Raw genomic sequence first — 26,146 nt, forward strand, 5'->3', positions numbered from 1 at the left:
CGATTTTATTATTAGGTTATTTTTAGCGAAAGGGTAGTATTGCTTTTGGTAAAAAGAAAAGAAGAAAAAGGTCACCGGTTGTTGAAGGCGGTGCTCCTGTTGTTTGTGGCGGAGCAGCTGTGGTACTCGGTGGTCCAGAAGTGGTACCTGGTGGTGCAGCAGTTGTACCAGGAGGCCCGGTTGTTGTGCCTGGCGGCGCTACAGTTGTACTTGGAGGTCGTACCGTCGTCCCTGGTGGTCCACTTGTGGTGGCCGGTGGTGCACCAGTTGTACCAGGAGGCGCAACTGTTGTGCCTGGTGGTCCAGCAGTTGTTTCCGGAGGTGCTCGTGTCGAACATGTGACTTTCGGTATCAAAACACAGCAAAGCAAGCGAATTTTGTAGTTACGACATCTGGGGAGTCCCGGTAGGTTCTTACATATCAGACCTTTCAAATCGCATATTGCTCCATCGTCAGTTTCATTGGCAAATTCGTCAGTGTCGACTGTGCGGCATTCTATATCCTCCGGGGTAGCACAGTTGTCAGGATATTCTGGGAAGTGCTGAATATCTGACACCAATTCAGTCTCTCCATCAGCGTCGCTCGCTATTTGGCTTCCACTCTCACCATCAAACCAAATTGACCAGGCGCACACTTTGATCCATTGTTCAACGCACTCTGTGTACAGGAGAGACATAGAATTCGTTCAAATCAGTCTTCTCTTATACTTTTACTTGTGTAGAAAAGATTTCTATTTTGTAACTTTCTGCAATAAGCCTGACACTCAAAGATCGTGACTAACAAAGAGCATCACTAAGTTTACGACAACCATTCCGGAGTTGAAAGGGAATTTAACCATTCATTAGTAAAACGTTTCGGACAATATTCATTTCTTGTGAAAAAGATATCGTTCTATCGCTCTTTTTCTACGCACTGGATTAAAATGAAGCACGTCACTTTGGCAAAATCATTATCGTTAGGTTCTGACTTTCGCTGGAATTCATGTATTTTATTATTTCTTTTGTTTTTCTATAGGTATAATATCAGAATAACTTTCGTGTAGCACCATCACCATCCCCACTCACAATTGGACGTTTTCTGAGCGTTCTTGGAACATTCTAAAATGAATGATATATACGTTTGTCAAACTGTTTTTAGAACCACTTTTTTACGGAAGGATTTCGAAGTATCAAAAACGTTTAATATGGATGTGAATTAAAAAGACACTGGCATTTAATAACCTCCTGAAGACCTTTTCGACGATAAAGACGTCAGAAAACCTTTTCAGAATATTCAAATCGTTTTGAAAATGTTCTGCGGACGTCCATGAAACCTTTCAAAAGTCTAAAACGTTTCAAAAGAAGTTTTACAAAGGTCTCATCAAATCCATATGACCCTTTCCAAAACGTTGAGAGAATCTTTCATATCCATCCGCAACGTGCAGGAAAAACTTTACGAATGTCTAATGTGTGTTTTTCAATGAGCATAATAAATATAGTTCTTAGATTTTACAGGCACAATCTGGGATTAAAGTGTCCTAATCCTAATCCTAAACATAAACCTTTCTTAACTGTTCCTAATGTCCTACCGTCTTTACCTGCTACATCCTATTCCCGGCTGATGTGTATGTATCACATTCTTTTATATACTGACAAAAATGTTTCAGTGCGTGAGGTAATGGTCACTAAAATTGCTTTTAAACTGTTACCTTTCAAATGATATCTAATATAATTGTGAAACCATCATGCAGCAGAAGAAGAAAGAAATCGATTTTATTATTAGGTTATTTTTAGCGAAATGGTATAGTATTGCTTTTGGTAAAAAGAAAAGAAGAAAAAGGTCACCGGTTGTTGAAGGCGGTGCTCCTGTTGTTTGTGGCGGAGCAGCTGTGGTACTCGGTGGTCCAGAAGTGGTACCTGGTGGTGCAGCAGTTGTACCAGGAGGCCCGGTTGTTGTGCCTGGCGGCGCTACAGTTGTACCTGGAGGTCGTACCGTCGTCCCTGGTGGTCCACTTGTGGTGCCCGGTGGTGCACCAGTTGTACCAGGAGGCGCAACTGTTGTGCCTGGTGGTCCAGCAGTTGTTTCCGGAGGTGCTCGTGTCGAACATGTGACTTTCGGTATCAAAACACAGCAAAGCAAGCGAATTTTGTAGTTACGACATCTGGGAAGTCCCGGTAGGTTCTTACATATCAATCCTTTCAAATCGCATATTGCTCCATCGTCAGTTTCATTGGCAAATTCGTCAGTGTCGACTGTCCGGCATTCTATATCCTCCGGGGTAGCACAGTTGTCAGGATATTCTGGGAAGTGCTGAATATCTGACACCAATTCAGTCTCTCCATCAGCGTCGCTCGCTATTTGGCTTCCACTCTCACCATCAAACCAAATTGACCAGGCGCACACTTTGATCCATTGTTCAACGCACTCTGTGTACAGGAGAGACATAGAATTCGTTCAAATCAGTCTTCTCTTTCACTTTTACTTGTGTAGAAAAGATTTCTATTTTGTAACTTTCTGCAATAAGCCTGACACTCAAAGATCGTGACTAACAAAGAGCATCACTAAGTATACAGCAACCAGTCCGGAGTTGAAAGGGAATTTAACCTTTCATTAGAAGAAAGTTTCGGACAATATTCATTTCTTATGAAAAAAGATATTGTTCTATCGCCCTATTCCTACGCACTGGATTGAAAATTATACACGTCACTTTGGCAAAATCATTAACGTAAAGTTTTGACCCTCGCTGGAATTCATGGATTTTATTATTTCTTTTGTTTTTCGATAGGTATAATATCAGAATAACTTTCGTGTAGCACCATCACCATCCCCACTCACAATTGGACGTTTTCTGAGCGTTCTTGGAACATTCTAAAATGAATGATATATACGTTTGTCAAACTGTTTTTAGAACCACTTTTTTACGGAAGGATTTCGAAGTATCAAAAACGTTTAAAATGGACGTGAATTAAAAAGACACTGGCATTTAATAACCTCCTGAAGACATTTTCGACGATAAAGACGTCAGAAAACCTTTTCAGAATATTCAAATCGTTTTGAAAATGTTCTGCGGACGTCCATGAAACCTTTCAAAAGTCTAAAACGTTTCAAAAGAAGTTTTACAAAGGTCTCATCAAATCCATATGACCCTTTCCAAAACGTTGAGAGAATCTTTCATATCCATCCGCAACGTGCAGGAAAAACTTTACGAATGTCTAATGTGTGTTTTTTCAATGAGCATAATAAATATAGTTATTAGATATTACAGGTACAATCTAGGATTAAAGTGTCCTAATCCTAATCCTAAACATAAACCTTTCTTAACTGTTCCTAATGTCCGACCGTCTTTACCTCTTACATCCTATTCCCGGCTGATGTGTATGTATCACATTCTTTTATATACTGACAAAAATGTTTCAGTGCGTGAGGTAATGGTCACTAAAATTGCTTTTAAACTGTTACTATTCTTTCAAATGATATCTAATGTAATTGTGAAACCATCATGCAGCAGAAGAAGAAAGAAATCGATTTTATTATTATGTTATTTTTAGCGAAATGGTATAGTATTGCTTTTGGTAAAAAGAAAAGAAGAAAAAGGTCACCGGTTGTTGAAGGCGGTGCTCCTGTTGTTTGTGGCGGAGCAGCTGTGGTACTCGGTGGTCCAGAAGTGGTACCTGGTGGTGCAGCAGTTGTACCAGGAGGCCCGGTTGTTGTGCCTGGCGGCGCTACAGTTGTACCTGGAGGTCCTACCGTCGTCCCTGGTGGTCCACTTGTGGTGCCCGGTGGTGCACCAGTTGTACCAGGAGGCGCAACTGTTGTACCTGGTGGTCCAGCAGTTGTTTCCGGAGGTGCTCGTGTCGAACATGTGACTTTCGGTATCAAAACACAGCAAAGCAAGCGAATTTTGTAGTTACGACATCTGGGAAGTCCCGGTAGGTTCTTACATATCAGACCTTTTAAATCGCATATTGCTCCATCGTCAGTTTCATTGGCAAATTCGTCAGTGTCGACTGTGCGGCATTCTATATCCTCCGGGGTAGCACAGTTGTCAGGATATTCTGGGAAGTGCTGAATATCTGACACCAATTCAGTCTCTCCATCAGCGTCGCTCGCTATTTGGCTTCCACTCTCACCATCAAACCAAATTGACCAGGCGCACACTTTGATCCATTGTTCAACGCACTCTGTGTACAGGAGAGACATAGAATTTGTTCAAATCATTCTTCTCTTTCAGTTTTCCTTGTGTAGAAGATTTCTCTGTTGTATCTTTCTGCAATAAGCCTGACACACAGAGGTCGTGACTAACAAAGAGCATCACTAAGTTTACAGCAACCTTTCTGGAGTTAAAAGGGAATTTAACCATTCATTAGTGGAATGTTTCGGACAATATTCATTTCTTGTGAAAAGGTATTGTTCTATCGCCCTTTTTCTACGCACTGGATTAAAATGATGCACGTCACTTTGGCAAAATCATTAACGTTACGTTTTAACTCTCGGGAATTCAAGTGTTTTCTCTTTCCTTTTGTTTTTCGATAGCCATAATATCAGAATAACTTTCGTTTACCACCATCACCCCCCCCCCCCCTCACAATCGGACGTTTTCTGAGCGTTCTTTCCCACTTTCCCACTTTCCCACTTGAATGATATGGACGTTGTGTTAAATGCCGAAGACTTGTCGGGCTTGATAAAAACGTTTCTTGAGTATTCATTAAAGACGAAGACGGAGCATATCTGATCAAAATTCTTTTTTGGCCGATAATAGAATGAAGAAGACGTAGCGGACCTAATAAAATCGGGGTTTTTTTTTGAAAGTTCTGAAAAAGTTTTGTGCTTGCTGAGTATGACCTAATTGACAGCAGTCACCATAGCAAAAGTGTCCTTTTTTTACATGATAACCTTTTTTACATGATAGGGTGGCAATTTCCAAATAGGAAGTTGTATCGTGAAAAATTGTATCATCATTTTCAGACAATGAAGGAAGATGTTTTTAAATTGTAGCAAATGATATCTAGTATAACTAGGCAACCAAGACTATGAAAAGAAAGAAATCGATGAAGTACTCATAACTGAATAACGAACATGAGAAGTATTCTACTCGACTATTCTGTTACTGTACCGATTTTATCATATCAAAAAAAAACACGTCTCATCTTGTGTTTACTTCTCTGTCATGAGTGCCTACACGAAAATGTTAGAAGAATGTGCCATTAGTTTGACATTTTTGTTATCCGTTCATATTGTATGAAAATGAAAAGAAGAGGAAATGAATGAACGAATGAAAAAGGCATTACATGATCGAGGTTATTTTTAGCGAAATGGTAGTATATTGCTTTTACTGAAAAGAAAAATAAATAAAATGTCACCGGTTGTTGAAGGCGGTGCTTCCGTTGTTACTGGCGGAGCAGCTGTGGTACTCGGTGGTCCAGAAGTGGTACCTGGTGGTGCAGCAGTGGTACCAGGAGGCCCGGTTGTTGTGCCTGGTGGTCCACTTGTAGTGCCTGGTGGTGCGCCAGTTGTACCAGGAGGCGCAGCTGTTGTGCCTGGTGGTTCAACTGTTGTTGGAGCAGCAGTTGTTTCTGGAGGTGCTCGTGTCGAACACGTGACTTTTGGTATCAAAACACAGCATAAGAACCTCACTTCGTAGTTACGACATCTGGGCAGCCCCGGTAGGTTCTTACATATCAGACCTTTTAAGTCGCATATTGCTCCATCGTCAGTTTCATTTGCAAATTCGTGAGTGTCGACTGTCCGGCATTCTAAATCCTCCGGGCTAGCACAGTTGTCAGGATATTCTGGGAAGTGCTGAATATCTGACACCAATTCAGTCTCTCCATCAGCGTCGTTCGCTATTTGGCTTCCACTCTCACCATCAAACCAAATTGACCAGGCGCACACCTTGATCCATTGTTCAACGCACTCTGAGTACAGGAGAGAAAAAAAAACACCCTGTCACACTACTGAGTAATTCCCCCCTCTTTTATTGGTGGAAAGCTTAAGACATCTCTTGTGAACATACTTCGCTTTTTTACCGCTATGATGCCAAAAAGTTTGCTCCAATATACGTGCCGTTTGTACGTTGTTGTTGTTATTGTTGTTTTATTTCGTTTCTTTTCAGTCTGTTTCTGTCTCTTTATCAGTGTTCCAGTGTGATTGGCTTCCAGTCTCATAATCAAACCAAGGTGCCCTGATGCACACTTTCGTTTTTACCAATTTTCCACACACTCTTTGTTCACAAAAGACACGTTATCACTGCAAATAATCAGTAGTTTTTGGTGTGTGTGTATGTGTGAACTGTAAACATTAGACACACATTGTTTCGTCAAAAGAATTAATCTTGTGAGTGGACTTTCTGTAATAAGTGTGATTTGTTTGTTTGTTGTTGTTTTTTTTGCATTTTCTCTTTATTTATAGTCAAGCAACACCCTCGATATACCGATATGCAACAATGCAAAGTCCAGAACCTGGCATGTTCTAGCACAGCATAAAGAGCGGCCAAGCATACTCACGAGTTTTTGATTGGATCCTGCTGGAATTCGAACCATTTGGAACAAAATAGATACAGGTGAAACACTTTGTGGAATAAAACCCATTTTTCATTGTCTGCTCTCTCCATTTTCACACAATATTTTCAATTCTTCAAAGATTGAAATGTACGGGACTACTAAAAATAAATACATTTATCTCAGAGAGGCCACTTTGATGAAAAATGGGTTAAGCACTTATTGGAAAGGATTATGTGCATGAAACACATAATCATGAATATATACAGAGTATGTACTTGATAAATCCCTTAAATATACTTAGATATCACCAGAATAACCGCGTTAAGTATAATACTGAGGTTTTCAAAATGTATCTTGAAATTGATTCTACGAAGCTTGCAGACTATCTCTTAAAATATAAAAAGGGTGTCGCAATTCTATCTTACGAGAGTAAACTGACACACACAGGAATTGCACCTTGAACTCTCGTCATGCGACTTGTTTATGTCCGAAATATGTGTATCGACGAAACCCTTTAAATCATGTCATGATGATAAGAACAGTGACTCCTAAGCAGTAATCAAGATAAAACTAATGATGATGACAAGGAGTGGTAACCTTGTACTTTCTTTAGTACAGGGATGCAACGCATGCAAAGCGCATGAGACAAAATGCAAATTAGATGCCCTGCGAAGTACTTGTAAGAGAACAAATAAGTTAAAGGGGTGGTGCAGCTTCTGTTAAGATGGGGCTTTAGGTTTCCAACGTTTTTTGATGAGTATTTATTTTAGATAATGAGAAACAACTAATGAAATATGAAAGAGCATATAATTCTAAGAGGAATTCAAAGTTTGTTTGTTTTTTTAATGGATCGCTTTATTTTACTTTGTTTATGGATATCTCATCCATTTCAAAGCCAATTTTCATCAAAATAAACTTTGAATTCCTCTAAGAATTGTATGCTTTTTAACATTTAATAAAGTGGTTTCTAAGTAACTCTCAAAAAATTTAAACCTAAATCCTCACCTCAGCTGATACTATACCATCTCTTTAACTTAAATTTGCCTGTATGACAGTTCTTTGGATAGTTTTCCCCATCAACATTGTTTTAATCCTAGTACGACTAAATGTGAAGGCTGACTGGGAACTACGATATGGGGGATGTACACTAAACTTCTTGATAAGGTCCCTTAACAGTAACTTATTCTTCATCTACAACCGATGACTTTTAAAATGCATATAAATGTGTATGACTTCAAGTTGCTTTAAAAATTAGGTAAACTATCAAACTAAAGAACAATGATACTCCCTCCCGTCGTGTTACGAATTAATTTTACTTCTTGGGCCCACGTAACACACACACACACACACACACAAGCGTTGTGGACTAAGAGAGAGCTGCGTGAGATATTTGGGATCCCATTCACCGGGAAAACCCAACATATGTTTTGTTTCGTACGTTTTCCCAACGTACTGACGAACGCATCGAATTATCCCTGAAGGTAAGCAACTACCACAATGAAAATGTGCAACACCAAACGACATTGTGGAAACGCGCTGTACGGTCTATAAAAGCGGAGAATTAACATCACTAGATGCCAGAAATCAGAAAAACCAGAAATCATAATTTATTATGGTCTTCCGCAGTAACACCCTGGAAAAAAAAAACACCCAAAACTCTCTCACCTGTTGTCCCAGGTGGATTGGCAGTTGTAGAAGGTGGCGTCGGCCGTGGAGGGCGTGTTCCAGGCGGTTCACCCTTTCCGGTACTCGATGGTGGTAATGTGACACTCGTTGTGGTATCCCCCGGTGGTCCGGACGTGGTAGGTGGCTCAGCCGTGGTAGGTGGGGGCACAAATGTCGAAAATGGTGGCTCAGTCGTACTTTGGGGCGCGGGAGTGGGTGGTGGTGGTGGTGGTGGTGCCGGTGTAGTCTCGGGAGGTTCTTGGGTTCCACAGGTGACTGTATGTATCTGGCCGCAGCACAAGAATCTGACTTCGTAGTCCCGACATCGTGGCGTGTTCGGAGAATTCTTGCAGAACAGACCCCGATTGACGTCACATGTCGCAGCGTCGTCAGTTTCGTTTGCGAACAAGTGTGTATCAACAGTCCGGCATTCAACGTCTTTCGGAAAAACGCAAAAAGCCGGAAAGCCTGGGATGTGCTGAATATCTGCCAAAGATTCCGTCTCTTCATCAGCGTCACTTGCTAGTTGGCCTCCAGCTTCATCATTATACCATATTGACCAGATGCACGCGTAGTACCATTTTTCCACGCACTCTGTAAACAGGGAAGTCAATTTGTGTGTGTGTGTTGTTACGCAATGGCAGTGAGGAAAACACGTGTTTTGTTCGGAGGATTTCTATTTGGATCAAGTTCAACAAAAGAAAAATGATTATTATGTAGTACTACAGAAATTCTAGACATACTATATCAGAATCATTACTCACTTGAAGACAAAAAGAAAATCCGAGTCAACCAACAAAACAGTTGATTATGCTTTTGATTTTAATGATTTTAAATTCAACAGGACATAACTATTGGTACATCCTTGGTAATGGCTCATATCTATTTATTTTCGAATTTGTTTTATTACTTGTTTAGACATTCTGACAAACTGAAGAAAAAAAACTTTTTTTCTTCGAGCAGAATATTAAATGCTGCCTCCGATAAAGGAGGTAAACTTCAGAAAAAAAGAAACAACGATAACCACTATTCGTTGGGTGAACCCAATACATATTTGGCATAACTTTAACAGGTTTGAAAGCACCAAATTGGCATCTATTTCATGAATATTTCTCATTATTGACCTTGTTACGTTCTTCTGCAATGTCTTTCCCGACATCGGCGATTGGGGACAGACGGCTACGGAAATGTAAACATGCGCATTCATCGTAACTCGCGACGATCACAATGACGATTACGACATGTTGCGATGCATTTTTTGATAATATAATACTATTCTATGATTTCAACACAAGTCCAGAAACAAAGTGGTTGGAAATGGAGAGGGACTGCTAAAAATCCGAGCTTGTAGTCTGCCGTCCCCTCATAAAGAAAAACCAAAATGTAGCTACAAAACTGATAAAACGAGGCAAAGAAAGTAAAGTAAGACAGAAACGAAGTATACACGTACAGACATACTATAGCAAACACGTGACCATGGTGACTGCTCTCTTGTAAAGAGGGAAAGAGGAAAGGTAAGTAAGCGTGGAATGAATGTCAGGAAGAGACTACCTTCACAGTGGACAGAGAAAAGGGAGAGGGAAGAGGAAGATGATGGGTGTGAACCAGGGCACGCGAGGCATGAGACATGAGCTCCCCAAAATAATGGAGTGTAAAGAGGAGTTGTAGTAAACGACAGACGATTGTGGTAAAAATGGGACTTGAAGGCTTACAAAAACATAACTCATTCTGAAATGTAAAAATATCTTAAGTATAATGTCTTAAGTATAATTTCTCCCTCTTTAGTACATTAAAATGTCAAATGAATTCACTGTCACATATGGTTGTGCGCCTTCTGCTTTATAGTTGAATCTTGAAACATCCGGCATCTTTTGTCAACTTACTTTATATTCGTTATAATGACCAACGCAATGTCCATTAAAATGTGTATGCTGAGCATACACTTGCGTTCGACTTAGTCACGTGTTAGGTCAAGTTCAATTTCAAGCTCATTTTCATTTTCCTCCATCTCAACATCAATCAATAACACATAAGCACAATGTACATGAAGGTTAAGAAATATCAGCATAAGTAATCAATAAAAAAGGGGTACATTATACTTTAGACATGGATTGCAGAAATAGGTACTATAGTGATGAATTGATCTGAGGATGGAGATAGGGGACCCATTGAAAAGCGAAGCTTGTATAGATTGTGGGTCCCATCGATGTTGCTTTCGGACAACCAACCCCTTAAATTTCCAACAATAAATTACGCCATTATAATGATTGTTGCGATGATGTTTACGGCCTGCGGACGCGGAATAATTGCTCTTTCTCAGTGAGTAACACCCCACGGACTATCAGACATGAAATCTGACTTACGTGGTTGGAGTGCTCGGGCAACAGTGGTTAATCAATTTCTGTAACTTTGTTTCAATTTTCGTGCATAAATCAATAACGTTGTATGCGATAGAATTATGCACACTTTTGTCGACATTTATTTCGATGGTGCTGGTATTACTTTAGCGATCAACACTAAGATTTTTTCTCTATGTTGGTCCGTTCGGGCCACTGACAATGACTGAGATCTTCAAATCTGAAATCTTGGTGGCCCGAAAAAGAAATGTAGTAGCCCGAAATGAATGGAAACATAACAAAAAGTTGGAATCTAAAGTGCACGATCGGGCCACAAGGCCACCGGGCCACCGGACGACGACCGCTAATATGTCGAACCCTGCCTAGTACTTGGTCTTCCGGCTAGGCAAAAATCCATTTTTATAGTATCATGAAAGCATTGCAATGCACAAAAGGATATGTTTATTTCATCAACATATACATATTCCGTTCAGGCAGGTATCTCTCCTCTCCCTCTCTCTCTCTCTCTCTTTCTCTGTCTTCAGTTGGCATGAGTGCTGTGATGTATGTTCACAAAAACGAAGGAATGCACGTTTCTGCTGAAAATTTAACAGCGTCTTTTTTTTTTTATTCATTTTCAAATCAATGCCTGATTTGATGTATAAGAATAGAGATAAAGAACACACACAATTTGTATCGTCTGCCCTCATACAGCGTTTAGAAGAAAGTGAAATTCATTACATTCTCCTCTCCCACAATTATAAGTCATTGAGTCAAAAAGTACGTAGTGTAACTGATACTGAAACATTGCTGATCATTACACTGTACATATTTTAGTGATAATCGATTAAGCACTCGCCAAAAATAAACAGTTTCGTGGACGGAAAAAACAACAACTTTCGCTCCATGAAAGTATGCAAAGAGAAAAGAGAAACACAGAAGATTCCCCAAATAAAAGAGATAATATAATCTTGAAATTGAAAGACGTGAAATGAGATTCTCAGCCTTCACAAATATCTTCGAGATTTTAAAAGTGCTACCTGCTTTATCCTCTTCTTAACTTACTGAAATTATGGGAATGTCTTGTAAAGGACAAAGAAGTGTTGATCCAAAATGTATCATTGTCCCTTTATTTAGCATCGTTGAAAAAAAAAAGAAGTTTAACTTACTTTCAATGGATTGTAGTAAAAGATTGGTATTAATTCAATTTAATTCAATTCATTTATTTATCAATGTGATTTTCGAAAGCAAACACGATCAGAATTTTCTCACTGTGACAATACTTTGGAGGTGCAAAAGATATAACATTTAAAGGTTCTCCTGTTAAACATACTAATACATAGTAAATTATATAAGCCACTCCAAGACAGTAAGAACTTACGACTAGAATACTGTACACAAAATAATGCTAGTGTGCAATTTCAACATTTTTCAGTTATATGTGCGTTTACCTACTGACATCAATATGAAGTAACAGATTGTTCTTCGCTTGATTGCTGAAGTTCTACATGATCTTCTCTATTAAAAGCACAAATACGTATAAAAGTGACGAAATTTCGTTTTGTCAACTTTCACTATTCTGTGGTCTTTTGAAATGCACTTACGCTAATCGTACTTTTTTCTTAACCTTTTCTTCAAAGTGTCTTTCCACATGCTTTCCAGTTACATCGAAACTTTGTAAACTGATCATCAATATAAAATAAAATATAAATGATTATTTATAATTTATATTCTTCAACACTCCACTTCGTTGCATGTACAGCTTATGATCATAGGAATGGTGACGGATATCCTGGAATTGTCCGGGCAGTCGAGCTCGATCACGTCTTCGATCACCGTCTCCGGTTGACAGCAGGAGCAATACTCATCCATCTCAACTCGACCATCGATAATCTGTAAGCGGAAAAAAGAAAGCATCGCTCGTTTGAGTTACCGGCGAATAGATATACAGAGGAAGAAAGCGTTTTCTTTTGTACCAGTCCATTGGGATGTTGATCTCTTCTTTAGTTACGCTGCATTTTGAATAATTTTTTTTTCGTGATAAATTGAATGTCACGGACGTTGGCAGCTTGCAATGAAAAGGCATCAAGAGATATATATAAAGTGCATGGAAACAGACTTTTTAGGAATCTACGACCCTTTATACCTTAATTACATAAAGTTGCAAACTCCGGACCAGGCACAAAAATTATGTAAAATGAGGTAATGTTGGCAACAGAACAAAAAGGAAAACATTGCCAAATTCGAAAGTTCAATATTTAAACTCCCTACGTCCTTTATAGATTAAAAAGTAGAGGGATGATTTGCAAACCGCCTTTGTTGTAGCTTTCTAAAATACATGTATAACACCACGTACAACCGTCATCCTCGAAAACGACGAAGCTTGCCAACTTTCTCGGGGTTTTCAATAGAAGGGTCAAATATCAGTTTTGTATTAGAATGTGTCGGCTGTAAATGTTATGACATCATGCAAAAACAGAAGGCAGCCTCGAGCACGTGTGGGTGATGACGTTGCGGCAGGTGAATACACTGTACCTACTTTTTTAAATGTGTAGGAAGAGGAGCAGCGGCCCTGGCACTCGGAGAAATAGACTGGCTCTGACGTGGTGCAGTTGTCGAAGGAAATCTGAGTGGGATTGTTGCTGGGTATCGGCGAGCAGCTGGTCACGGGGTAAGACGGTTCGGTGAAGGTGATCGGCTTCACACCTATGTCACGGCAAAGTAAGAATGAGAATGTTGACTAAGTTTGTCCAGTGGTTCACAGTGTAACATAATCATATACAAAAATAATTTAGTACCGCGCGCCTGCTGGGCTCATTCACTTGCACCAGCACTCACCTCACACACCTCATTCTCTGTACATAATGGTGTCTATACAATTTTTGTGTCGCAATGTGATGCCAGAATGACTCTGTTTTTTGTTTTCTTTTGTTTTCGATAAGTATACATGATGTATGTTTTCCCGCTTTCCTTTTTACTCTCTTTTAAGGCTGTCGTATCTGCAAGCTATATGTTCATTTGATGACAGTCTTCTGCATTCACACTCCTAGTACATGCGCCATAATTCAGTCAGATCATTTGATTCACTATATCCCGAGTGGTTCCCAATTGACGTGTTCTCTTATTCTTTTCTTCAATCTGTACCCGTATGTCTCATTTATGTTCGGATGTACACACTGACTGTATGTTTTATTGTCTTGAAAATAAAAAGAAATGACTCCATTTCATTTGTAATATATATTCAATGCAGAAAATTCCCAATAGATATATTTGAATTGAATTGAACTGAATTGAATTGAATTGAATTGAATTGAATTGAATTGAATTGAATTGAAGTGAATTGAATTGAATTGAATTGAAATGAATTGAATTGAATATCCTGCAGCAAAATTATGCGATTATGAATACAGTCTGTAGTACCTTGCCCCACAAGCAATATCCCGGTTGGCCTAAATTATCGTGCTTTGTTTCGAAAAAGTTGCGTTTAAATCAGGAGGAAGTATTATCTTTCGTGAACTGTTTTGAAGGAAGTAAAAAAATCAAATGTGAAAGCTCTACAGGGTGTCTCAAATAAAACTATACACTTTTGAAATGGCTGCCGAATAAGAAATATATAATTCTGGGGGGAAAAGTTGATATGTATGGATAGCTTATGGAATCAACTTTCATATGACACCAAAAAGTCTACAAATAATTCATGCTTGAATGAGCGCTGCTCACTTTTGTAAAGGGTACGAAAATAAGGCTGCGCAGGAATTAGCCTTTCTCTTATTTTTTTTTTTTTACATCTGTGACTTAACTGAAAACCTTCGCCCCACATTTCAGTTACTTTCAGATTAGTAGAATAGCTCATTGATTTACTTAATAACCAGATGGGGATTATGTAAATTCATTATTCAAATACGTTTTGTTGAAAATTTTGCTGACTTACATGAATACACCACTGAGTCTACCAGAGAAATTTGCAATGCTACAATAAAATAAATGCAACTGCGGTTTACTCATGCATAAAAGTTTGGTTTCATAAACCATAAAATTCACTCAGCAAACCCAGAGTGGTCGCAATTGATCATAAGTTTGTCATATCAACTTCAGTTTTGTAAGCTCGAACGGACTCACCTGTCGCAAATTTAAAAGGCTAATTCTTGCGCAGCCTAATTTTCATACCCTTTAATACAAAAGTGAGCAGTGCTCATTCAAGCATGAATTATTTGTAGACTTTTTGGTGTCATATGAAAGTTGAGTCCATAAGCTATTCATACATATAAACCTTTCCCCCAAGAATCATATATTTTTTATTCGGCAGTCATTACAAAAGTGTATAGTTTTATTTGAGACACCCTGTAGAGGTAGCTAGCTTGTGTTCACCCACATGGCTCATTTATTATGTATAGACAGTCCTCATTTTAGTGAAACAGACCCATGTAATCTTGTCAGTTCTACATGAAGCAGTTCCTAAAGCGAAACCAACATGAAGACTATCTTCAAAAGCGCCTTGCGAATAAAATCACATACAAAGCTTGAACAACAATTGTGGCTCGTATATACCTGATCTGGTGGTTGACGGAGGAGTAGTTTGAACGTTGGTTGTTTGCTTCGCGGTGGTTTGAGGGCGTGTTGTAGTTTCGGCAGGAGTTGTTGTAGTCACGGGTGCACTTGGAGTTATTGCTGTCGTTGATGGCTCACTCGTTGTTGTGGTTGCTGCAGACGTGCTTGGCTTGCAGTTGGGATTGCTTTCCCTACGGCAGCACAGGAATCTGCGACAGAAGATGTTATGAATGGAACTAATGTTCTTCCACAAATATCCTATATATTTCAGAGGTTTATCCGTAAAAAGATGGTAATTCTCCAAAAATATGCGAAAAGAAAAAGATAGTTACGATCTCGTACAGTTTTTAGCTGCATGCGGTGTACACAGTACAGCTCCTCGATCATATCATGAACGATGTATGCCCGTGAGTAAACTATCTACTTTTTTTAATTAACATTAATACTAGACGCCCTTTTCTCGAAGACAATAACTGAATTTCATGTTTGTAAAAAAAAAAAATCTTCATTGCATTATGCGTAATAGATGAAGAGTATTATCAAGAAATATACAATTCTCGTCTGCGTTCGTATGCTTGCAATAATTATTTTCCACATCAACGGAGGAAGTACAGGATGTGTGATAGATTTCATTAGAGCACAAATTCATGAATCGAGTATTACTATGGGTTGAAGATTTCAATGATCTTTAGAGTCCTTGTGTGTTCTCAGTTTGTATGTATATCCCCCCCCCCAAAAAAAAAAAAAAAAAAAAAAACTAAATCTACAGCTGTCCGAATGTCATCTCACTACGATCAAAGAGTGCTGACTATTTCAGACCTCCTTTCTGCCGTCAACGTACCTGATCCTGTAATCCAGGCAAACAGGTTGTTGCTGGTTTTGCGGGCACACCAATCCGATGTTCCTGTCGCACGTCAGATCCTGGCCCAAGGCCTCCGCACCGTAATGTGGCTCGTGGGCCAGTTCACACTGGACATCGACCGGCTCCTCGCACACGTCCCCGTTCACCGCCCGACAATCTTCGATGAGTTCGAATTCGCCTGCCATGTCGGGCGTGATCTTCCCGCCTCCCATTTCGTCGTCGCACCACGAGGTCCATTCACACACCTCTACGCTCCCGCATTCATCAGCTAAATGCCAATAAAACACGAAAATTCGCACACGTGAGAAGGTAGGAGATAATCTATATAGTATTGCAGAATCATTAAAACATTCATTGTCCTTGTATTGCATGAATTGAATATCACTGTAGAAGGTTTGCTCTATATTTTCAATACTTCACGATTATGATAGTAACAAAATAATGTCAATAATGACAATTATGACACAATGACATGTGCAATAAGAAATACGTATAACGATGACAATGATAACTGATACTATTACTAATTCTAATAAGAATGCTGAAAAATATTAGAGTTACGATAACGGTGATACGATAATTAGCAAGTACGCCAATAGCTCATACAAAGAATAGATCAGTATTGTTTCTGTTCTTTCTACTCATGATACTAACTCATGACTAACAGTGGGTAAGATAAATCGCAACATTATTTTCTCCACTATATCTTAAGTTGACTTCGTAACTGCGTCAAACTAAAATATGGCATCATTTACGCACACAATGTGGGAACTAATAAATCAAACCAAATCAAATCAAATCAAAATTACATGTTTGCTATCGTTCGAATATCAATTATCCCTCTAGACACACATATGCAAACAAGACGCAAACCATCAAAAATGTTAGTTGTTACACGTGTAAAGGTGAAACATCATACGAGAATTACACTCTGCAATCAATGGATAACGAACAGCACAAGACAATGTTGGCGACTCTGAGTTCACGGCAACAAACGAAAACGCAGGTAAAACAGTGTAGGGTTCACAAAAGTGATCACACAATTACCTAGGTGAAAGATGATCCCGAGTCATATGACCTGCGATGTAAACTTGTGACATGTGAACGAAACGATGATGACGAGTATACCGTGGTCGATGATCAATGAGGATGGATAACGACGTCGCCGATGAATTTGACGACGAGCGCGCAAATCGCAGGGTTTGTGTGTTTTTTCGTCTTTGCGCGAAAATCTGTATTCACATTCACGGTCATATTTACGGACAGTATTTCTAGGTATGACCCACATAATAGTTGCTTTAAAGTTAAGTGTTTTAAAGCTTAGCTATAACTCATTATGATAATATGGGTTAGCTCGTCATGTTATTCCGTGTTCGTGTTTCGCAAACTCGAAATTGTATCAATCATTATCACATTGCTTCCGTTCATATCGCTGTCCGACCAAAGATTCTTATTTTTAGTCATTCGACTTTACAATAAAGATTTCTACTGTCAGTGTAAATTTCGGCATCGATCGGTAATTGGAAACAATACGACAAACCGCGTGCGAAGGAGCTAGTTGAAAAAAGCTGCTTTATCTCTTTCTTCAAATAAGTTTTGGGGAAAAGAAGTCAATTGGGGGTTTTCAAGAACTTCAATTTGTAAGTTGTTTTTCTTCTTCTTGTTCTTGCTATCTCCCGCTCCCACTCTGTTGAAGACATTCATATGCTATTATCTATGATGTTCAGAGGTAAATAAATCATGCATATTGCTGTTATCATGTGGATATACATATTATGCACCTGTAATGAAAAAACAGTGAAATTCTATCAAAGCTCGACTGCCAAGTATAAAATGCAGTGACAACCAGATAATGTATGTTTTTGTAAACAACTAAACATATAGATATACAACACAAACACAATCATGGCGAAACCGCATGATATGTATGCACATGGTCGTGATGACTGCCTCCTTGTGCTGTGGGTGAAAATGGCACGAAAAACGACACTATCCGAAACAAAGCAAATGCAGTGTTTATTATGTTTGGTTCTTTTTAAAGATTTTTTTTAAATGTCTAAATTATAAAGAATTTCCTTGACTTACCCGTTGTAGTTGTTGCTGGGGTAGCTGGTACGGTCGGTGTTGCTATAAATGAAGCAGAAACAAAAAGCATGGCTTATGAGCGAAGGACGAAGAAAGACAAACGTACAGAGGAAATGACTAACTGAGAGGTCGATATTGTATATATATATATATATATATATATATATATATATATTTATTTATTTTCCAATCATTATAAAATTGGCTTTAGAATCTCCACAATCTGATTGGTCAGTTATCATGCATTAATAATAATAAGTCATGCGTGCGTCCGGTAAAATAAGATTACATTACTCAAGCCTTGTATAGTATTGTATAGGTGTACCGGACGCATAGTGGGGGAAAGGGTTGAATTTCATGAAATAACAGGCCCATTAACACGAATAATGCACAGTCCTATTTCTTGGATCAGTGAGAATTGGATGCTCTCGTTTAACTTTGGAACAGTCTAAAACACACTCGCTGCGCTCGTGGGTTTAAACAGTTCCAAAGTTAAACTCGCGCATCAAATTCTCACCGATCCACTCTGTCCTGTGTATCATTTGTATATGAAAAGACGGCATAAGTAGCTTGTAACGTTCAAATCAATGCCGATTTGACAGGATTAACGCATGACAAAGTGGCTCTGATTTTGTGCTTCATTTCAGTGTTAAAAACGACAAGTATATGAGTGTCTACTTTGACTGAATGTTGGTAACTCGAGAACAAATACAAACAAACAAACACCCCAACAATTAGTAAACACTTAATGCATTCACAGGATATGTAAGGGAAATCCTGGTGGAAATTCTGATGCCAAATGATTAAGTTTATAGTGTGATTAAATTATCGGTGTGAATTATATTGGATTGACTGTAACGATTCTAATCACTCAGATCAATGAAAATACATATGTCTCATATAAAACAATGTGCATGTTATAACACCATGTGGTATTGAAACTGCAAAGTTACAGCTTGCTGTGAAGTGAACATGTAAGGATGTAAAGATATGGCGTCGATCTTTATGCGATGGACAGGAAACTTCAATGAAAAAATTCCACAGTGTCAGCGCTCACATTAGACAAGCTGGAAATGACAAAATGGTAAGCATTCGTCGTCACGTGGGATGTAACTGTACGTATGAGGTGGAAAGAAGAGCTATTCATGGGGTGATCAAAATATTTCGAAGATCGCGTGAAATGTCAGTTCTGGATGTGAATAAACTCGTCTGTAATTCGGCTTGTGCGTGGTATAGCAGTAGGTGAGGATGGATGGGTGTTATGGGGGCGCTATTTCTGTTCACCTTCTTGCGTGCATTCTTCGGGGCAGCAGGTCGGACTGCCTTCCGTTGTTTCAACGCTAGTCGTTCTCTCGGTCGTTTGGTCGGAAGGAGTGACTTCGTCGGCACCGGTCGGCCAGTGCGCTGACGTCGTCTCGGCCACTGGCTCAGATGCCCGACTAGGCGTCGTTACTCCTTCAAAATTGGTGGGCAGTGTATTGTGCCAAGTTTAATAACATGTTATGACTTGAGTTCTGGTCCAGGTGTGATAAAGCCAATTTATGCCATGAGGGATTATCGTTATTATGTGATCTAACACTTTCATTTTTAGCTTCCATCGGAGAGCAGCGAATTTTATTCATCTAACTTTTTTGTTTTACGTGATTGCATGACTAAAGGTTTTCGTTTTTACGTCATACTTTCTCGTTGAACTTTGCATTCTGTTGTAAAGGTAAAATATGCACGACATTTTCGTATAGTTTAAGCTGCAGCCCTCAATATGATGCAATGCCAGATGAACGTTCTTCATGGTAACAAATGTATTTTCATGAGATTGGACGATGAATCACAGAATATGGTTTCTGAATGGCCTTAACCCGAATGAGAGTGATTTGAATGGAGGGGTGGGCGACATCGGGAGCCGAGTGGGTTACCTGTCGAGGTGAGAATACTCTCGGTGGTGGTCGGTTCCGTGACCGCCAGGGTAGTCTCTTCCTGAGTCGTTTCCTCCGTTGTGTAAGGCTCGGTCGTATGGGGTCCGGTCGTTTCCGGTCCGGTCGTTTCCGAAGCGGTCGTTTCTTCTCCTTCGGTGGTCACGGACGTGGTGGCAACTGTGGTAGGACTCGATGTGGTGGTGGGATTTCGCGTCGAGGCCTCAGTCGTCGCTGCATTTTGGGTAGTTTCTTCGGCCTCCGTAGTTGTGACTTCGTGTGTAGTTTGTTCTTTGGAAGTGGTTTCAGCTGACGTCGTCGGCAATTCCGTCGTTACTTCCGATGCTGTTGTTTCTTCCACGAGATAAGTCGTCGGGTTTGAAGGAGTCGTCGTTCCAACCTCGGTTGACACGGATGTCGTGGAAACAGTGGTCGAAGGGACTGTACTTTGGGTAGTGGTCTGGGGATTTGTTGTCGACACAACGGTTGTAGGGGTGGTTGTTGTCAAAGGGGTTGTCGTTGGGCTTGTTGTTGAAACAGTGGTTGTTTCCTTCAAAGTTGTTGTTGGAGACGTTGTCGGCGTGGTAGTCGTTGCTTCAGTCGTCGTAGGGGATGTTGTCTGAGTTGTAGTCGTTTCAAGAAGAGGAGTTGTAACAGGGCGTGTAGTCTCCTCCACAGTCGTCGAAGGGGCAGCGGTTGTCTCAACCTGGGTGGTCTGAACCGTGGTCTGCTCAGCGGTCGTCTCAACTGATTCAGTAGTTGGAAGAACCGTCGTTGGGTGCGACGTTTCTGATTGGGTAGTTTCGTATTTTGTCGTAGGATGACTAGTGACCTCCTGGGTTGTGGGTTCCAGCGTGCTCGTCTGAGACGTGGTTGTTGGCAATGGTGTTGTTTCAACACCACTTTGTGTGGTGGCCACGTTAGGAGTAGTCACGCTTTCTTCTGTGGTGGTGACTGTAGTAGTCGCACCTGCTGTCGTTGTTTCAACAGGTGTTGTGGTGGGAACGGTGGTTGTTGTTTGTGGAGATGTTGTATATGTAACTGTGGTGGTACTTGTGGTAGTGGGAATAGTCGTTGTTGTCACTTCCATTTCTGTGGTTTCCTGCAAAGTTGTGGTCTCTTTACTAGTTGTGGCAGGTGTTGTTGTTTGTTTTATTGTTGTTTTCTCTGGTGTAGTTAATTCGGGAGTGGTTGTTTCATGTGTAGTTGTTGTTTGTGTGGTTACTTCAACGGTAGTAGGCTCATGAGTGGTTTTGGGCGGAGTGACTACTGTCGTTGATTCTGCTGGTGTTGTGAAAAACTCTGGTGTCGTGTAAATTGGGGTTGTTGTTGCTGTTTATGGTATCGTAAAGTCAGGCCGATTTCAAACATATGTTCAAGGAAAGAAAAGAGCAAAAGGAAGATTCTTTATGATACAATCAGACGATTTTGTCAGTTTCTAAGTAATACTTGTCATCCAAATTTTGTATAAAAAGAAACATTTTTAGAAACATCTTAACAGCAAGACAAGGACGTTGGTAGTGAGGGTATCCAGAATGTACTCGTGATTATTAACCAAGAAATGACATCTTGGACCAATGACAATTAAGACAGGACTCTAGCGATGCCTGTAGTGTAGCGTTATTTATCGGATTAAGATGGTTAACATACACACTGCTGTACATATTATTGAAATAACCTGAACCGAAAAACGGCATTTCAACAACTCACAGCACATGCTTATGAAGCTGGTACTATTGTACATACACCATGATTGCAGCAAAACGTTTTGTGGTCCGTGATTACGAGAAGGACATCGAACATGCGCTCCCATCAGAACGTTCAGTTATTAATTCTTTGCATGGAAGAGTCCACTCTGTCAAAGAAAGTACTATCCCTACAGTTGGCCCCTGAAACTAACTTTGCCTCCGTCAATGTCCCTCATGAGTTACAGCAGTCTGTGATAGTGTGAGTGTTAAAAGCTTTTGCTTAGGCTGGGATTTTCAGGCGCAAAAATACTCTTGAAAAGATATCATCAGAAAAATCTACTCCAGTCTGCCAAAGGGTAATTTACCCCGGGTCAGTGCGCCTAAGAGGGTACAATGCATTTCGATCTGTGCTGTTTTGTTCATTGAAGGAAAGGGTGATATAATAATATCTGGTTTGGGTACTTACGACAGGGTACGCAGGTGGTGTCGCCGACCGGCATGGTTCCCTCGGGGCAGAAGCACCCGCTGACAGGCTCTGTACCGCACATGGGGTCTGCGGGGTCGTAGGTCGTGCAGCTCGGGAACTCTTCAGTTGGACATGCGCACTCTCTGTACTCCATGGGCTCGTGACAGTCCATCGCTAAGAGGGAATGATTGGTATATGGAATAAGAGTTTAAAAAAAGCAAATATTGTGACATCGCGCCGGCAACGACTTAACAAAACTCTGGCATGATAACCCCACTGGAATGAACACACTGTCCTACAGTGAGTTCACAATATGTTCACAGAGTCGACTATGTCAAAACGCTCGAATTCAACAGTGTGAAAATGATTTCACACTGTGGTGTGGTTTTCACAGAGTATTCACATAGTAATGCTTTGTTTCACATTGTAAATTGATGACTCACATTGTGTTCACATTGTTAAACCGCTCAAATATAAAAGTGTGAAGAGATCTGACACTGTGTAGCACTGAATTCTTTCCACCAGGGAATAGAGGATAGCAGACAATTATTATACAGATCAAAAGATACTATCATAATTATTCTTTCCAGTTTAGGCTCAGAGCGCTAACAAAATTACAGAAATAAAAATGTATAAAATGATTCAACATGATAAATAGTAACAATATTGAGCGAGACCCGATCTATCCCTAGGACATTACATGGACCAGATGACGTCAATTTTTGATATACCTCAACTTTCCTTCGTTTTGTCGTCGTCCAAAAAGAAACAAGAACAAAAAAGACCTGTTTGACAATGCAGTGATAAGATTTCTTTGATGATTCTCGATGAAAAGAGTGAAAAGTTCGTCGAAATCAGGCATTTGGTGCTTTGGTTTTTTTTTACGATTTAGTCGATTCATCCCGAATCACGTGAACACGAGGTTGACACAGTGTCATATATGTATGTTAATGTATCGACGTGCTGTATACTTAACTTGCAAAGATAATTCTAGAATAGTACCACTACTTATACAAAAAGTCTTGTGAGAGCTTTAAGGTGTCGAGGGAATCTATTGAGCTCTAAATTGGTCGTGCGAATTTAATTGATTTATATACTCACGGCAGAAGTCATCGGCTCGCCAGTCTAGACATATTCCATGGCGGGAGCAGGCAATGGCGTAAGCCTCGAACGACCAGCACGTGGTGTCGTTGGCGTAGCAGTGGTCGTAGAGGCAATCCTTGAAGAACGACTCCGGATCGACGTAGTTGTGGCACGGGACGAACTCCGGGTCGTAGATGTGTGAGCACCACTCGATGCTGCCGTCGGTAGGCGGGCACGGGGTCGTTATTTCCTCGCAGCCGCAATTTTCCCGGTCTTCGGGAGGGAACACCAGATCGCAGCAGTTCGTGTCCTGTTCGCATGTGGTGTCATTGACCCCGCAATTACCTGGTTGTTATTTTGAGATGGAGAAGAAATGAAGCAAGTGCACTATTAGAACCTGCGTAACGGAGTGGGGCATGACCTCGGAAGTACAAAATTTCGGACCGGAAGACTATACTCATTTCCAGGCACGGCAGTGTCATGATTAGTACAAGATATGATAATGGCAATAGTGGTAATAATGATAATGATAATAATGATAAGAAGAAGAAGAAGAAGAAGAAGAATAACAATAATAATAATAATTCCAATAAAAATAATAATAACAATAATGATAAAACAGTTAGAATAATAATAATTATTATTATCATTGTTATTATTCATTGTTACATATAGAAAGTATAAGACGATTCATAACCAACGATCTTATTTTTACCCTTTTGAAGTCTGCGCAAGTAGGGTCTTGTCCCTATACCCTCCGTCATTTTGCTTGGGATTTTTTTCTTCTTAGCTCTTCTTTTTCAAGCGGAAAGCTTTTGACAATTCAAATCAAACAAAACCCTAAATAATTTCATTGTCTTGGACAGATCAAATGAAGGAAATTACATTTTGATCTCGTCTCACTTACATCATGACCAATAATTCTGACTTCCAAATGATGAAAAAAAAATAACAAAAATAATCATGCAGATTTTTAAATTTCAATATCTAGTGATTCTATTTTCTTCTTCGTACAATATCAATGAAATTCTGACTTTTTAGTCTGTTTGATTTGGATTATTGTGTATTTGATTTCGTTTGATTTCTGCCTTCCTAACACGAATCCAACCGAAGAAAGTTATTGAACTGTACTGGAATCTAATAGAGAAAATAATTGGAATCAGGTTAATGTTTGACTTTAAAATGTACATCATTGTTTTTCTTGATATGAATAATAAGAGTTATGTACCCTTTTGCTGTAGTTAAATTGAGAGTTATGGGGCAAGACATACAACGTTCATATTGACAAAATGTTCAGATTACAAAAACGTGCGGTCGGCTTGTAACAAAAAGTGATTTTCGAAGTCCGAGTCTACCTTTTTTCATTAAAAATAAAATTATTCCTATATTTGAACTTGTGCAACTTAATGTATTGGTATTCATGTTTAAGTATCATAAAGGGATACTCCCTTCTTTCTTTATCTTCGTTTCTTCACCCTCTTACCAATCTCTTGCATTGCATTTTTACTAAGTGTATGCTTGCGTATGTCTGTGTGTATATTGTAACGTAATTCTGTATTTTTAATTTATTACTTACGACAGAAATTTCGATATACTTAATATATGCTTAACTGCATATTTGTTATTGATTGTTTAATTGCTGCAAAGGGGCCCCATGACAAGCACTAGTTGCTTACAAGGGGTCCCGGCCTTTGAATGTTATGTCTTTTATAATGTGCAATTTCATAATGTTGTATCATACAGTTGCCGAATAAAAATTGAATTGATTTGAATTGAATTGACGGAACTTTTCTTCGCATAATACACTGTAGAATTCCCTCAAACTCACCACACAGTCCATCTGTGCTATTGAAGAACTGAGCCTCGGGGACTTCGACGCTGAAGTATCCATTGGAATAGGGGATGAAACGGACTTCGAGACCGATTTCGAACCCTTGAAATATAAAGTCGATACCGGCCTGGAAAACTATGAACTCCGAATGGTTGAATGGGGGTACATACAAGATGTTGTCCACGACCAGTAGATATTCCTATTAGAGGTATACAAAAATATGGTTTTAAAAAAAAAGAGAATAAAAAAATTCAATTGTAATTTGATAAAGATTTCGCGTATTAGTTTGCTATCAATTAGTACTTATTCTCTTTCTTTTCTCTCTGCTTTTCCTTTTCTTTCTTTTTTTTACTTCTTCTGCCCTTTGTATCTTGCTATTTTAGTTTTCATATAGTTTCGTCAGTAGTACTTTGTGTCCTATCTCTATTGCAAAACGAATTTACATTGCTACTTTTTTTCTTGGAACCCGCGGACACAAGCTTTGCTTCTTCGGTTCCTACATATTTCACATGTCATTGAGAATTGTCTTTTATGTACATAATATACCAACACACGTTCTTGTCATTACCAACTTTAACCCTAACTAGGCCGGGCTATTTAGGTAGATGATAGAGCTCGGCCGTCGACCGCGCGATCGCGATGAAAATTGGCACACACATTGCCTATGATGTAATCTAAAGTACCATGAAGTTCATTTTTTCAAAAATTATCATTTACACTAAATTATGCTAATTTATGCATAATGATGCATGAAATCAGACAATTTGGTATAAATCACTAAATAAAGCTCAAAACAGGCACATCTTTTGTGTAAATATTCTTTTTAGGGTCCTTAGCAAATGTAAGAGAAAAAATTGCATTTTATTGTTTTTTGAATTTCTTTGTTTTTTCGACTTTATGTTTTTCATTGTTTTTTCGATGGAATTTGTCCGCGACATTGTTCCAAAAAAAAAAAAATATGTTATTAATTGATTTTAATCAATAAAACCCCAAAATAATCATGCTTTTATGAAATTTGCCTGTAAACACAGTTTGCATTGAAATTGTACACGAATTCACGTTTTGGTCTGACATGCATGTGCATATTTATGCGCAACTTTGGAACCGCGCGCCCGGGCATCGCAAATTTGGTGTCAAAAGATGCGGGAGACTCGAAAGAAAAAAGTCATGAAACGTCGCGACGATAGCTTCTC

At 39.4% G+C, this 26,146-nt stretch overlaps 3 protein-coding genes across 7 annotated transcripts in view; all 3 read right to left on the reverse strand.

The window, feature by feature from the left end:
* The window catches only part of LOC139729101 (uncharacterized), a 110,979-nt gene that overhangs the window by 40,703 nt on the left and 44,130 nt on the right, over positions 1–26,146 (reverse strand). For 4 of the 5 annotated variants that reach the window (XM_071640025.1, XM_071640027.1, XM_071640028.1 and 1 more), the window contains exons 23-31: positions 24,951–25,152; positions 23,141–23,467; positions 22,040–22,213; positions 17,976–18,017; positions 8,145–8,738; positions 5,340–5,894; positions 3,579–4,160; positions 1,824–2,405; positions 76–657 (exon numbers count right to left, since the gene is read on the reverse strand). In XM_071640025.1, coding sequence (XP_071496126.1) covers positions 76–657; positions 1,824–2,405; positions 3,579–4,160; positions 5,340–5,894; positions 8,145–8,738; positions 17,976–18,017; positions 22,040–22,213; positions 23,141–23,467; positions 24,951–25,152 — 3,640 coding nt within the window. The remainder of the gene's footprint in view (positions 1–75; positions 658–1,823; positions 2,406–3,578; positions 4,161–5,339; positions 5,895–8,144; positions 8,739–17,975; positions 18,018–22,039; positions 22,214–23,140; positions 23,468–24,950; positions 25,153–26,146) is intronic. The other variant, XM_071640026.1, reaches the window with a different exon arrangement.
* Positions 12,070–16,268, reverse strand: LOC139729103 (uncharacterized). Its single transcript, XM_071640029.1, has 4 exons — positions 15,870–16,268; positions 15,029–15,237; positions 13,020–13,186; positions 12,070–12,373 (listed from the first exon to the last, which is right to left on the reverse strand). The coding sequence occupies exons 1-4, from the start codon at positions 16,259–16,261 to the stop codon at positions 12,215–12,217; spliced, it is 927 nt and encodes a 308-aa protein (XP_071496130.1). The 5' UTR covers positions 16,262–16,268; the 3' UTR covers positions 12,070–12,214.
* LOC139729122 (uncharacterized) lies at positions 19,246–22,027 on the reverse strand. Its single transcript, XM_071640052.1, has 2 exons — positions 19,889–22,027; positions 19,246–19,430 (listed from the first exon to the last, which is right to left on the reverse strand). Exons 1-2 carry the CDS (start codon positions 20,973–20,975, stop codon positions 19,246–19,248), a joined length of 1,272 nt encoding a protein of 423 aa, XP_071496153.1. The 5' UTR covers positions 20,976–22,027.

This window comes from Diadema antillarum, unplaced genomic scaffold (assembly GCF_040938485.1).
Source record: "Diadema antillarum isolate AM-2024a unplaced genomic scaffold, OU_Dant_1.0 seq00000217_RagTag, whole genome shotgun sequence".
Lineage (NCBI taxonomy): Eukaryota > Metazoa > Echinodermata > Echinoidea > Diadematoida > Diadematidae > Diadema > Diadema antillarum.

Excerpts from the sequence above, each read along its gene's own strand:
- LOC139729103 (XM_071640029.1), bottom strand. The coding sequence starts at position 16,261 with ATGCAATACAAGGACAATGAATGTTTTAATGATTCTGCAATACTATAT. Across the intron at positions 15,238-15,869 it reads TGCCTGGATTACAGGATCAG|ATTCCTGTGCTGCCGTAGGG; the intron begins GTACGTTGACGG and ends CTTCTGTCGCAG. Across the intron at positions 13,187-15,028 it reads TCCGTCAACCACCAGATCAG|GTGTGAAGCCGATCACCTTC; the intron begins GTATATACGAGC and ends GCCGTGACATAG.
- LOC139729122 (XM_071640052.1), bottom strand. The coding sequence starts at position 20,975 with ATGGAAGTGACAACAACGACTATTCCCACTACCACAAGTACCACCACA. Across the intron at positions 19,431-19,888 it reads GAGTATTCTCACCTCGACAG|GAGTAACGACGCCTAGTCGG; the intron begins GTAACCCACTCG and ends CCAATTTTGAAG.